Here is a 14,950-nt window from a genome sequence, read left to right as displayed (position 1 = left end):
GGGAAGGATGTCTAACAGGAAACAGCAGGACTGTGCTCTGTGCACTGGGTACAGATCAATTCCTAGACAGCACCGTCAGTATTTTAGAATAGTCTTTATTGTCCTTGTGCCACCTCTAAAGGGTTTATATCTGATGTTGAAAATCTCAAAGCTAGAGATAAATATGTTGAAGAAGGCAAAGCAGCTTCCTCCGTCCGCCTACCTACAGCTAAGCTAGGCCGTGCTGCAGAGCTTCTCAGTTGCTTTGGTGACCTGTTTGATGGCAACATGTGTGCTCACACATGCTCACGCATCCGTGCACACAGCCAGCACACACATGTGCAGAGCCCGCACTTGGTGAGCCTGGCTACGGGGCAGCGGGGGATTAACCAGAGGGCTGAGCCGTCAGGCGGTGATGGAGCGACGCTGACTTCCAAGCCCAGCCCCACAGGACGGAGGGCGACTCTGCCTTTAGCCTCCCTAGGAGGGAGACGGAGCCATCCCCGGGTGGCTGAGGGCCACACCCGGGGGGGTTCCACGTCCTCCCATGCCTCCTCCCCAGGCGCGCTCAATGCTGCTCTGAACAGCTCTGAGCATGCACGTCTCTCGACAGTCCACATCTCCTGTCATTTATTTACTAAGTCTATACCTCAGCCATGTCGTTTGTTTCCAGATTTTATTATTATAAAGTAATGAACTTCCTGTGGTATTTTTCTTACTACCATTCCCAAGATTATTTTCTTGTGTTAAATTCTAAAAATGTGGAATCACTGGATCAAATCGAATGCACCATGTTTTCATCCTTTCGCTATGCCGACATTCCCCGGGAAGGAATCAGTTTAAGTGCAGTCTCCCTGGGAGAGGTGCGCCCGCCTCTCAGCGTAGGGCAGCTACTGTCCTTGAACTTTGCCTTCGAGGGTGGCGAAGTTCAAGAATGCCTTTATGTGTCAGCGTCTGGGCTGAGCCGTTTCTGGTACTCAGACAATCTCTGTGTGATTTCTCACCTGCAAAATGCCCAGAAATGATGTTCTCCTTACACACCCATATCTGATCACTGAAAAAGAAATTCCAAGCTCTAAATAAACTTTAGATTTCTCAGAAATAAGTGGGAAATGAGTGTTCCTCTGTTCCTGCAAAAATAGAATTTTATTTAAATATTTATCCAAACAACTTGCTGATCCCATCCTGGGATTTCATCATGCGGGGCAATCAGGAGCATAAGCGAGCCCACCCTCAGCCCCATAGGGAGCTGTGACCCCGTGCTCAGCGTCCTCCTTCCTCTGAGCCCCTTTCCAGCCCTGCGTCTTGTCTTCCACACGCATCTCAGGGCAGCTGCACTGCGCTTCCTGGGGCTCTTCCGAGCCCTGCTGCTGTCGCTGCTTCCCTTCCTCCTCTGTGACCTCCTTGGCAGCTGCCAGTTGCCATGGCAGCCAGGAGGCCAGGTGAACAGCCCTGAAGCCGGGGGCAGGGCCGCTGCCCGCCATTTCTGCCGCCGGAGGCCGCCTCTCTGGGTCCCCGCTGCCCTCTTGGATTTGAATGGGGGAGGGGGGGCTCAGCCTCTCTCGTCAGTCCTGAGGCGCTCAGGGAAATGGAGGAAGGGAACAGGCTTGGGCGAAGCAGAGCTGCGCAGCAGAGCCGGTCTCCGGTGGAGCGGAGGCTGGCCGGACTGAGAGCACGGGTCCTGTCCCGTGTGCGACCCCAGCCCTCAGGGCCAGCTGCAGCCACCGCTTCCAAAGCCACTTCCCGGAGCCGCCATCTGGGGAGCTGTCGCCATCTGAAGCGACCTTTCCCACCCTTACTTCACTGCTCCCTTTCCCCCCAAAGAAGCGGCCGCCCCTCCAGCGGCGAGGGTGAGGTGGGAGCTCCGGCGGCTGCAACCTCCCACTGTGGCAGGATCGGGTGCCCACGCAGGACAGAGCTTCAGTCCGTTCTCGCCCCTTCCCCTCCTGTCCCTCCTCTCTCCACCTGTGAATCCCTTTCCGGTTTGAGAACGATCCATCTCCCTACTTCCTGTTATCTTTTATTTTGCTCTTTATTTACACTTTGGGTTTCTCATGTAAGAGAAACTATGTGATAGTTAAGCTTGTGTGCCTGATTTACTTCACTTAACATTATGGTCTCAAAGTGCATCTGTTTTCCTATAAATGATTCCGGTGTGTCCTTCTTTATGGCAGAGTAGTACTCCACAATGTGTAAATACCGCATTTGCTTTATCGCTTCATCTGTTGATGGACGTGTAGGCTGCTTCCGAGCTTTAGCTGCTGTGAGTTGTGCTGCTGTAAACATGGGTTTGCCTATGTCATGGCAGTGTGATGTCTTTAACTCCCTTGGGAAGATAACTAGAGGAGAACAGCTGGGTTGAATGGACTTTCTAGTTTGGGTTTTTTGAGGAATTTCCACACTGATTTCCACAGTGGTTGCACAAGATTACAGTCTCACCCAGGGTGTAAAGGGTTCCTTTTCCCCCCACAGCCTCACAATTTTTAAAACCTAGAAAGTTCACTTCAGAGTCTTGAGTGTCCCTTGAGTTCCTACCCGGCAGCTGGAGTGCAGTGTGAGACACGGATCCCCTTGGGGCTCAGCCCTAGGTGCCATTGTGGCTGCCCTTCCTTTCCCAAAGGGTCAGCAAGCTGCAGCCTGTGGGTCACATCTCACCTGCAGGGCCAAGGATAGTTCTTGCATCTTAAAAAGATGGAGAAAACAGGCTTGGGACTGCACCTGGCCCCGAGGAGCCTGAAATATCTGCTATGTGGCCCTGGTCAGAAACAGTCTGCCGTTGATTTCAGTCTTGCCACCAGGGAAATTTGAGTTTGGGATCTGCAGTGTGAAGCTTCCAGAAGCAGAAATCACTGTCCTTTTACCCAGTTTCCCAGCACCACAGCACCGAGTCTGTTTCTTATGGGAAAGTGCATCAATGTATTATCATAGCACTTAAATATACTTGACGGCAGAGAGCAGCCAGACAACAAAGATCACAACACTTAGCGCTTTCTTCTTGACGCCCTGAACAACCCTTCGCCCCCAAAAAGAAGTCAGGAGAGTAAGTGGAAGTCGTGTCCTGGTTACGGACCGAAGTGTGTCGGGTTTCCAGGGTCTGGGCGACACGGATCAGCAGGTCCCTGCCGCACATGATCCTCTCCAAAGACCAAGCTCCCCATTAGCAGCTGCACTCGGAGGCCGAGTGTCTCCTAGTGCCGTGCCATGCTGTGTGAGCGAGAGCAGAGCTGCCAATCCTCCATGGTGTCCATTAGGAATCTGTACACCGAGTGTGAGAGTCCAAGTATGCACGAGTCTGCTGAAATAGCCCTGAACTTCCACAAACCACTGCAGGACAGAAGGTTTGAATTTCAGAGAGCTCTCAGCACACAGTCACTGGGGTCCCCGATGGTGGGCACTGATTAGAACCTCATGAGAACCAGGCTACCCCGTACCCCTGGAGCCTTCAGCAAGCCGCCTCTGCAATTGGCTGCCCTTCTTTATTCGGTTTGGGAAAACTTTGGAAATTAAGCCTGAAGAGAGAATCAGCCTCTTTGCTCTTCCTCATACACCGTGGCGTACTGCGGGCTCTCCGGGATTGTTCTGGAACGTTCTACAGTGCTTTTCCCCTTCTCCCTCCACCCTTTCAAGGCTTTGCTCAGATATCTTCATCCCAAACACCCTATTAAAATGCCACCCACTCCCTATTCTAGCCTGCTTGGCCCTCTCCCTCTCTGAACACTCTTTTTTTAAAAGAATAGCATGTATCAATATCCAAAATACCATGCAGGCTTTGAGTTTTCATCTGTGATCTATTTCTGGTCTCCTCCCATATGGACAGGAAGTTGTCTGCTTTGTTCACTGATGGCACCTGGGACAGTTTTTGGCATCATAGGTACTAAATAAATACAGTTTAAAGGAAGGAGTCCTTGTTTATAAATGACAATTTGATGCACCCAGCCTTTCTTCATCTGGGTGTCAACTGTTTTGTTTGGCTTCTTACTAAACCCTGTCTTGGCTCTGTTTGCTTCTCACTCACCAACGTCTATCAAAGGTGAACATAGGATGAAATCACACAGAGGCTCCCTGGTCCTTTTAACCTACTTTTGCATACCAATCCTTGCTTTGATTAGAACCCAGCACACAGTAGGCCTTCAGTCAATTTCTCAGCAGGAAACCAGGGTTAGGGTTAGGAGCGATTGCTGGCAGGGTGGCTGGGGCCAGTTGGATAAATAATCAGGCCCAGGGCCACATCTGAGCAGGAGAGAATGTCGTGGGAGTAGAATGAAGGCCTGAGACTTGCATCTTGTTGTCCTTTGGGAGGAACAGCGGCTGTGGGGCAGCAGGAGGCTCTGTGGGTGGTGGATGGAGGATGCAGAGCAGCCAGTGGCCCTCAGTAGAGGGAGGGGAGCGAGCAGACAACATGGATTTGGGAACTAGAGGATTTGCCATTACTATATTTTCAGCCGAACAGAACTGGTCAAAGCTGCCCTGTCTTTCTAACAGTGTTTGAAATGTTACATACAGTGTTTTGCACACTGGACAGTTTTGATATCTGTAGAAATGCAGAGATTATTTGTTCTGAAAAAATCCATTCACGGTTAATCTTTACTTCTAGAATTCTCCTCCTGCGGGAGAAAGCCAGGTATTTTAAGCTAAAAACCAAAATGAAAAATAAAACCTCTATGCTTTCTATATATATATTACAGCTTCAATTTGGCAGCACATAGTAAATTCTTTAATGGCAAATGTCAGCGCAATTTTCAGATTTATTTTATATACAGAAATACCTAGAGATTGACCCTCAGCATTTTAGCCTTGGGCATTTAGTACACCTTGGGTTGTCATTTTACAGAAATCGTCTACAATGAGGTGAGGACCCATGGAAAATGTCACCATTCAGGGTCTTTCTGGACAGCGCTAAAATTCTGAAAGGACCCTAATTCTTCTTACAATTTAAAAAGGGTTTTTATGATGTTTTAGGACTTGTGACAGAAAATACAGTGCTGTTTGCGAAAAACAAACAAAAAGCCTTTCTAGTTCTATTGGGGAGAGCCCTGAGGCGTACATGTAGATCATCATCATGATTCTGGTAATGATGATTTTTGGAAAGCTTTGTTTGGATGAGTCTGTCGTTTTATTTTTCAGTAGAAGAGAGATCCATGTGAACAGGTAGATCCATAAATGAGTTATTAACAAGCCACCGAAGCACTGCCAGGCTCAGGAATTGGGGTGTTATGACACAATAATAGCAAGTGCAGCCCTGGACATGGGGGCTGTTTGCCTACTGTTGCACTGGGGCCTTCCTGATGTCCTCCGAGAGGGCGGGGTGTCTGCACTCTGCTGAGGAAGGAGCCAATCAGGTTTAAGCTTGCTTCCTTCCAGCAGGAAGTCACCCGAGGCCTCCCCACCACCCGCTGCTCCCTCCCCGGCTGGTCTGGAGGCCCTGTCCCTCCCCAGCCTCTGATCCTGCTTCTGTCCTCAGCCAGCACAGTGTTCCTTTAAGCTGGCCTCTTCCTTCTGTCACCGGAACCTCTCCCTTTCTTCCCCCTGTTCACCTGTATTTACTGGGAACATTATTTTCATAACAACCCAACCATATATATGATGTCCCATGGCATAGAGAAGGAAACTGAGTCACAGAGGTTACACAACATGCAAAGAGTGACATAGCTCACAAGTGCCAAAGCCAGAATTTGAACCTAGGCAGGAGATTTAAATGCTCACGGGCTGAGAGACAGCATGATACTGCTCAAAACGTCCTTTCTTTTTTTTAAATAAGAGGGCTCCTCTTGCCCCTGGTTCCCTCTTCCCAGGCTGCTCCGTCCACCCTTTCTCTTTACCCTGCCCACATGTCCAGCCTTCGCCGTTACTTCCTAGTCCCTGCCTCTGTGTCCTCTTGGCCCGTGCCACTCAGCCCTCTGCACCCCGGCCTTTCCAGGATCACAAAACTGACTCCTGTGCAGTTCAGCAGTGATCTCAATGCTGCTGTTAATCCAAAAGAGCCCCCTTCCGGCTCTCCTACCCCTGAATTTTCCCTTCTCAGGAGACACTGGTACAAGCCCCTGGGGGCTGCCTTCCCACTCATGGGATTATGAGCTCTCAGCTGCAGAGATGCTTTCTGTCTTTGGTCTACACTGTGCACCACTGTGAGGTGCATTTCCAGTACGCACCAATGGATGCTAAGCAGGACACAGCTGGGATTGTTGCTGGGGCACCCTGACTTAACCACGCCACCTGAGAAGTGAGTTGCTGTGAGCTGAACACTTTGTTTTCCTCTTCAACTTTGCTTTCTCAGTGAGCTCCTGGCTCACAAGAGTTGTCAGATGAAAGTGTGGAGAACTAACTGATCTGAAAGACCCCAAAGTCAGGGGAGTCCTGGCCCCCCATAGCTCTGAGGACCTTGAGGAAGCCAAAACCACATCACAAACAAAGCCTCCCTGGGCTCCTCCTCCTCAGCACGCATGGCATAGGCAGACACACATTTTGTCTTGCAGCTTCCTGCGTTGCTCCTTAACTTGCTGAACCTCAGGTTCTTGAGTGGATCCTGGAAGGCGTGCAGGGAGGAGCACAGTGACCATCCCAGGGATCTTCCACAGGGTACACGTTGTACACAGGGACTCATCTGTCCTCCGGTGCTGGCCACCTGCCTCTCTGCACCTGCATCTGTTTTGTGCCTTGCAGCGAGCCCTGGAAGCCCCTTCTAACCTGTCTGTGGTCTTGGCCCTTACAGCTCCTGATGGTCCACCTCAGGAAGTCCACCTGGAGCCCATGTCGTCCCAGAGCATCAGGGTCACCTGGAAGGTAAACCAGTCAGCATTTGTACTCCTGACACCTTGCCCACGGGTGGGGCTTTTACCCTCTTGTTAAGTGGTGTGATACCAGGACATTAGCTTTGCTTTGTGGAAATCAGATTGCTAGCCCTTTGCCTACATTTCAGCACACCCGTGTATTGCTTGATGACCAGAATCGCTATGGGAAATGTGTCTTTAGCTGATGCCACCATTTGTGTGAACATCGTCGAGCGTGATTACTCAAACTAAGATGACCCTGGCATCACCAGGCAACCATCACCATGGTCAGTGCGGCCCGTCATTGACCAAAATGTGCCTATGAGACCTTTGAGGATACTCGTATCCCCATTTGAATTCTTTTACAGCAGATTCTGTACCGACAGAGAATGAAGCTGCTGATTATTACAGTGGCACCTCCGTTCACGAACTCAGTTCTCTCCACAATTCTGGTCACAAACCACACTGGACAAGAACTGAATCAAATTTTTCCACAAGGTCAACATTGAACCTAACCGTTGAATTTGATTCAGTTCTCGTCCAACTTGGTTTGTGACCAAAATCCTGGAAAGAATCGAGTTTGGGACCCAAGGTGCCACTGTATTGTTGTTGTTGTTCTTTGGATGTGGTCAGAGTGGTCAGAACCTGTCTCCATGTGATATCCCTCACTCTGCTCTTTGATTTCACCCCAGCAGACTCTTTTCTCTAATCCTGTCTCTTAAGTGGCAAAGCCCAGTGCAGGAGGTAGTGCACCAGGCTGGGCCCCTAGCGAGCTGTGTCCTCAAGAAAGCCCCTCCGCTTCCTCCCCAGCAACATGCGCTGTGGAAGCGGCCATGTCCCCGGGCTGTGTCCCCACCTGTAGATGGCCACCACTGCAGATGGGCCATGGGGAAGCTCCATGCGTGCCACCGTTCGTTGGTAGGGAGGAAGTATGCTGAGCCCAGCAGACACGGCCTCCGGGCAGTCTTCCTCCTGAAGGAAGCGGTGCTGACCTGAATTCTGGGGCCACTTGTCACCAGCCAGCTCTTTGGGCCACCCGCTGGTGAGAGTATCTTGGGGCTCAGTCATCTGCGTGGCCAAAGTCCGCTTTCCCTGCAGAGCTGCGCTTCTCCAGCTCTGGGTTTCTTCCACTGCACGTGGCCTTTTCCGCCTTCCCTCTTGTCTCTCCCTTGCTGTTGTGTTCCTACCCAGAGAAGGCAGCCAAGAGCCATTGTGAGGCCCTCAGATCGGACCTGTAACCCTTGCAAACCTAGGCCAGGGCACCTTCGTGTGCGTGCGTGCGCACGTGTACCTGGGAATGCTTTCCTCCTAGGCCAGGCTCTTTCATCATTGACCAGTGTCTGTAATAAACTCAGTTTCATGGTTAGGGTGGAGCCCCTGCCTCAACAGGAATGCAGTTCATCCAGTGAGCCCCTCAACCATGGTCCTCTAGCCTCCGCTGCTGTGTTTGCAGTGGGCGTCTGGGGAGTGAGCGGAGGGACCACCTGTCTATGGGTGAGCGCTTCCTCCTGGTGAGCATCACACACCATGCACTAGAAGGCACAAAACAAGCTGTGGCCCATGTGCATCCCAGCCATGCAGCAAACACAGAGCACTCACTCGGGCCGTTGTGAGTTAGAGACTGTGATGTTTCTCCTGCTCGCTCTGCATGTTTTCTCGCATTTTGCTGCTGAAAAAGACCAAGGATCACTGTGGCCTCGAAAACTTTCTGGGTCCTGCGTGATAAATGTGTCTGCCGCAGAGCATGCAGGTCAGAGGTGAACCGGAAACTTCGGTGGCACTCAGGGGCATCTTCCCGTAGAAAGCAGCAACAAGGAAACAAGTTGGAGCTGCACTTTCTCTTGGTGCTAAAAGGGTGAAGGTGTCCTGGCTGTGAGAGCGAGCCTGGCTGTCCCCAGATGGGGACCTGGTTGCACCGTGCTATGCTTTGTCACAGTGCAACCCACAGATGGGCTGGTGATCAGCTGCCTGAGGGAGGGCACCACAGCCGGCCCTGTTGGTGTCATCGACTGCACGGGTGTCACTAATGCAGCCAGACTCACGGATCTGTGAGGAGCAGAGCATGGAATCAAAGATGCCCATGTTTCAAGGCATAAGAATTCATGAAAATTTCATGTGAGATGGCTGATGAGGAAGGGGAAGAAAGGAAGATGTAAGAAAAGTCAGAGGCGGCATCAGCTGCAAGAAGAGCCCAGGAGAGTCGGCTGGGGTGGCAGGAAGCCCAGGGTAGGACTCAGGCACTGTCGCAGAATGATTGATCTGCCGAGGGCTGATCAGATCCTCAGATAACTGTAGGGGGAATGATGGGGACTAAAGAGAAACAGACAATATTCCAGGCACAAGGGGATCAGAAGGATCCTGCCTCTAGTGGACAGGCTCAATAATCTCCGCAGTTGACCCACTTTTATTAGCAAGCAAGAAGCACAGGGGTAAGGATAGTGTACTTTTCATGGAACAGCAAGGTCAGTAAATGTGTAACTAGTGAATGGGGAGCAAGTTAACAGGGAACAGGTCCTTCCCTACACCCGATGCCTACATTCTTTGTATTGTCCTCAGCAGACATCATCTTGTCCTAGGAGCGCTGTGTTTGTGAGCTTTGTACACACAGCCAGGAAGCCTGTGGTTTTCCATTAACTTCCCTGTTCCTAAGGCAAGTTACATTGGCCTCAGACCCTACGGGACCCAAGTCACGTAGCCTGGTCCCCAACACTGACCAGAAGACAAAGAGGCACTGGATGGAGGGAGAGGGGAAGCGGAGGAGAGAACAGCTGTGGGGTTTGCCCAGGAAAACACCTGTGCCAGATCCAGCCGACCTTCTGTCACCCTGGACATAGACAGCAAACTTAACTGTCCTCATGTGAGGAGCACTTCTGAAACAGCACCTCTTATCGAACAAAATCAGCTCCTTTTTATTTTAGCTAATTTTTTTTTCACCAAAGAGAAGTTTCAGATTTAAAATGTTTCAAGTCTGACAAAGGCTGCCCATCGTGTACAGAATGCAGACCAACCCCACAGGACCCTCCAGACCCCCCACATCAGGCCATGACCCCCAGCACAGGGTCTGTACATCCCAAACGCAATCCCTAAGGCCTCTGCCACATGTAGTGTCTGTGGTACCCAGGACGAAGATGCAGATGCGATTCCTAAGGACTTTCCTTATTGACTTAAAGACGCAAAGTGCGCTTTCACAGGAGAAGGGACCATGCAAGCATGTCTGAATGAAATGAAAATAATCACATGGCATTGAAGATTCATCCTCTGACTCCTACACCAGGCCCCTGCAAAACAAAGGGGTTTGCATAGTGCACACTGTTTACTTTACATAGTTTGTTTCTGATTCAAACTCAGAAATGTAAAACTATAAATTGCTGAGAATGTATACTTGACACCATACCTGAAAATCATGCAACTAAAGAATTGCTTGTTTTTTCAGAAAATTCTGTTTTTATCCTGCAGCAGTACCTGTCAGCTTGTCTTATGGTCAGTGTCAGAATCATTTGTCCTCTTTGTGTACAAAGGAAGGACAGTTTGATTGCTGGTCATTTGCCCGTGTGTGTGTGTGTGTGTGTGTGTGTACATGCACACGTATGCCACAGTGACTCATAAAATAAAACTTTCATTATTTGTAATATTTAATTATTATAGGCATCTCAAAACTTTTATCCAGAGGTTGTAATGGGAGGTGGAGAACTTTTCTATTGATGTAATATTTTGTTGTTGTCTTGTTTCAAATGAGAAATCTTTGTAAAATTGTAGATTGTCCTAAAAATGTAGTATTTTCACTTGTTCATTACTATGGTGCTGAGACCTATTGTCAAGATGATGCTGAGAGTAGGGCCCTGGGAAAGAGTTTCGTGTTTCCCAGACCCCTGATACTGAACGCTCACTGTTCAGCAGAAAATTGTGTTTAGAATGAGCGGCATTTTCATTAAAACTATAGAACGGAAGGAGGTATGATCTCTGTAACATCAAACGGGAGCATTTAGGGACTTAATTAAATTCAGTAATCTGAAGAGCACGTTTAGCCAGTGTGGACACCTCCGCGCCCCCCCCCCACTGCTTTTCAGGGCATCGTTATCACCCACTGCATTCTGCAGATGCGTCTCTCGGGAGAAGACGCTTGGTCTCCCACTGCCAGGGACCTCCGGAGTAATGTTTGAAGACACTGCAGGCTCCACTGCATGCCTCCATTTTGGGTTTGCTTGTATGGAAATAACAGAAGAATTCAGGGGGCTGGTCCTTACTCACTTGCTTGGGTTTGTTTTTGTTTTTGCAGTACTGGGGATTGAACCCAGGGCCTTTGCACTGAGCTACATCCCAGCCCCTCTGTCTTAGTTACTTTTCTCATTGCTGAGAGAAAATACCTGACACCCAGAGTTAAAGGGGGAGGGGTTTATTTGGCTCACAGATTGTAGAGGTTTCAGTTCCTAGTCAGCTGGCCTCGAGGCAGGGGCGGCACATGGCAGAGGGGCCGCAGTTCATGGCGGGCAGACGGTAGCAGAGCGAGCAAACAAATGAACAAAACAAGCCTCTCTCTGTTCCTTACATTGTATCCGGGCTACCAGGATTAGGGTGGTGCTAAAGCAATCAGTGGATGATTTAGGAATCACCCACCCTTAATCCTAGGACCCTTAATCCTAGCGTTGCACCATGAATCAATCACATAAGCCAGATCCAGCCACCTCTGAAAAAGCCCCACCTATGGCTGCATGAGGCTTTGGGGAGGACACCTTCTTTATGTTTTATTCTGAGACAGGGTCTCACTAAGTCACTAAGTTGCCAGGGTTGGGCTAGAACTTGCAACCTTCCTGCCTCAGCCTCCCACAGTGCTGTAATTACATGTGCACCTCACTCTTAGAAGTAAGAATTCCAAAGAAGGAAAATAGAGCAGGGGATGCACTGTGTGGCTTCACCAGTCTGCAAGAAGGCGTTTAGCCACCCTCGGGCCATTCCGGGGGTCAAAGCTGCATATCTGCCTCTTTCTGACTCACCCCTGGTACTGAGTCCAGGTGTGGACGCCCGAGGAGAGACCCTCTTGGTGCCCGGTGAGGGACAGAGGTGGACAGCTGTGCAGGAGAAGCCCTCAGTGACTGACCCAACAGGTCCCCTCCAGCCGGTGCCTCCCGCACATCCCGCCTCCCCAAGTAAGGGTAGGGCGTGTCCACACCACCACCCCTTGGGGTCTTCAAGGGCCAGGGGCTCGTGTCCCGGGTTACATCTTGACTCCTCAGCTCCCCAGCCAGACAGTGCCGATCCACCGGGAAGGAGGGCGGCCGGGCTGGCTCACCTGTCCCTCGGAGCTTACAAAACTCTTCCTCTTCCAACTGTTCCATCTGTTAAAATGTAAAAACAATACCAAGAAGCCACGCTGTTTGCAATTTCCTTTTATCTTTATTAGTACGCGATTGCAGCACCTAATGAGCACACTCACCCTGGGGACTTGGTGCTTGAACAGAGCTCATCTGCCCTGCCCTGCCCTCTCCCCTCCATCCCTTCTCCTGACCCCTTCCCATTTGAGAAACAGCTCTCTCCCTACTTCCTATTGTCTCTCTTATGTGCTCATTAGTTATAATTTGGGTTTCTCATGTAAGAGAAACCATGTGATATTTAACCTCCTGTGTCTGATTTGCTTCCCTTAACATTGTGGTCTCAAAGTGCATCCACTTTCCTACACATGACTCGAGTTTATCCTTCTTTATGGCAGAGTTGTACTCCATGGTGTGTAAGTACCACACCCTGAGCAGGGCACATCCCTGCCTCCCTTGCAGTCTGCAGGTGGTATTGATGCTGCATATTGAGGTCCACAGCCTGCAGATTCTGCATCCTTCCCCGGTCTTCCCCGAGCTCAGATCACCACGGAGACCTCCCTCCCTGAGGCTCCTCTCCAGGGGCTGGCTGGGCTTCCGTGTCCCCCTCAGGAGCACCGTGGGCCTGCTGGCTTTGCCATCAGCGTGGCCCTGGCTGAGCAGTCCCTACCCCCTGAGGCACAAGTGGAGACCTCTGCCCAGAAAGGGGCCTCCCCTCCTGGAATGCAGGGATCCAGCCCTGCTGACCTCTGACCACTGTAGGCCCCGGATGCGAAGCCCCGGACAGAGCAGGTTCGAGCTCTGTCTTCTCCTCCTCCAATGCCCCTGTTCAGAGCTGGTGGTGTCTGTGTATGCTGGCGAGCAGAAACGGGCTAGGCACGGGCTCCACCCTGCCCTGGAAGGGACACGATGCACAGTGCCCAGATGCACAGTGCTGTAGTGCTGGCTCAGGTGCATCCGGCAAAGCCCACGGGTCGAAGGGGAGGAAGCTGGGAGGGCTCCTGGTGCAGACAGGGGCTGTGGTTCAAATTGCTGATAGGGGGAGCACTGCACATTGCTGCTTTGCTGGGGCCACAGCAGGAGGCTTACAGGCAGATTCGGAAGGACAGGAAATACAGTTGATTCCAGACCCTGCAGATAACCTGACATGGTGCTGCTGTTGTCATGGAGATCAGAGAGCTGGCCCCTTAAGGAAGCCGGGTGGGAAGGTTATAGAGGCAAGAGAAAGGCACCAGGTGGGATGCAGGCAGGGAGGAAGAGAGGGAGAGAAAGGCAAGGGAGTCAGGTTTGCCATGGGCGAGAAGGTGAATGAACAGAACACAATTCACAGATTCACCGTGCAGCTGGGGAAATAACCCTTACATGGGTGATGTAGGTGAGCACACAGCCTTCTCTGGAATGAGTCCACGCAGGGGATCTGGGAATCACAGGAGGCCTCACCGTGGAAGCAGTCTGCAACTGCAAGAGTTTCCTGTGGAAGGAACTCATCTGGTCAAATTCTTGGATGCAGAGCAGAAGGGAGCCCGCAGTTTTCATTGGTTTTTCTGCCTGTATCTGTTTTGCGAAGCCCTTTCTGCCCTCCAGGAAGCAGGGGTCTCCAGAGGAGCTGCCCCTCTCTGCCCACTCGTGGGGAGGCTGCCGGCGGCTCTCTGTCCAGAATGCTTGGAGGACAGACATGCAGCTAAGCTGGCCCTGCCAACACTCTGCCCTGGGGAGGCCGGGGCAGGAGGCTGTGCCTTCCCGGGGCTGCCTGCGTGGGTCGCCCTTCTGGTGGCCCAGCTAAGGGGCAGAGCTGGGGTCTCCCAGGCTGGAGGGACTCAGCTTCCAGACATGCTGGGGGCTGCTGAGCTCTCCTTTTCCATCGCGGTGAGCCAGGCCTCTGTGGACAGCTCAGTCATGGGTGTGAGTCCCACCTCCTCCTCTGACTTCATCTGCTGTCCACAGCCTGCTGCCTGGCCAGACTGAACGAGCAACAGGATTATGCCACCGTCTCCTGCCTTGACGAGCGCATCTTCAGGAAGCATCCACTGCCTCCCCGAGGAAGCCCCCATTTGGACATTTGGGCGGGGAGGGGTGCAGCCCGGACCCTGGCAACCTTACACTCTGGGAGCTTGGCATCAGGTGCCTGCAACCCAGCACTGACTGCAGCGGTGACGGCCCCAGAGGTGGTGGAAGTGACCGAGGGCCCCTGGAGCCCAGGGGAAGGAGAAGCGCTGCTGGGCCGCAGGGAAGGGCCGTGGAGTGGGAAGCGCGCTGCCCATGAGGCAGACCGGTTTCCACAGCGGCGGGGGAAGAGCGGTCTTTGCTGGAGACTCTCGGGGTGCAGGACTCTGGCAGCATCCAGGAGGGGCCCGTGAAAAGCTGGGGCAGAGCTCAGGACCACGCTGGGCCTCGCGGTCTGCACAGGGAGGCCGGGCCAGAGCGGTCCTAGGGAAATTTGTCTCCGCCGACATCATCACAGGACCCCGACTCAGCGTGTTTCACAGTCCGACCCAAACTCCGCTCTTTGCTTTCTTCCTGTCCTGCCATTAGCCCCATTCACGGCTTCCTGAAAACAAAGAGCTGGTTTTTACCAGATTTACCAGTTGTTCCTCGGTGCCAACAGTGGGCTGCTGTGCAGCACTCTCCCCATGGAGCCGGCTCTCCGTGCTCCAGCTGCCACTCCGCTCACCCAGAGACACAGGCCGCCCGCAGAGCCACCTCGCCTTGCGTTCAGGACTCGCTGTGCCCAGGGACAGCCTCGCCTGGGCCACACACCCCACCCCACTGGCTCTCTGTCCATAACAAAGGAGTCTCCAGGGCCACATCCGGACCCTGACTGCAACGCGGAAGTCCCTGCCCTAATGTACAAAAACCCTGCTTTACGGACTTTTGAGAGATCTATTTTTCAGACATAGC

The 14,950-nt window shown here is 51.9% G+C and overlaps 1 protein-coding gene across 4 annotated transcripts in view; it reads left to right on the top strand.

Annotated features, from left to right (window-relative positions):
• Positions 1–14,950, top strand: part of Dscam (DS cell adhesion molecule) — a 589,901-nt gene that overhangs the window by 481,925 nt on the left and 93,026 nt on the right. For all 4 annotated transcript variants that reach the window (XM_087211193.1, XM_004842472.3, XM_087211196.1 and 1 more), the window contains one exon: positions 6,689–6,759. In XM_087211193.1, the coding sequence (XP_087067319.1) occupies positions 6,689–6,759 (71 nt within the window). The remainder of the gene's footprint in view (positions 1–6,688; positions 6,760–14,950) is intronic.

Source organism: Heterocephalus glaber, unplaced genomic scaffold, assembly GCF_053883595.1.
Source record: "Heterocephalus glaber isolate CG9 unplaced genomic scaffold, H.glaber_assembly_v1.0 deba00000122, whole genome shotgun sequence".
Lineage (NCBI taxonomy): Eukaryota > Metazoa > Chordata > Mammalia > Rodentia > Bathyergidae > Heterocephalus > Heterocephalus glaber.
This window is presented reverse-complemented; position numbering and strand designations above follow the sequence as displayed.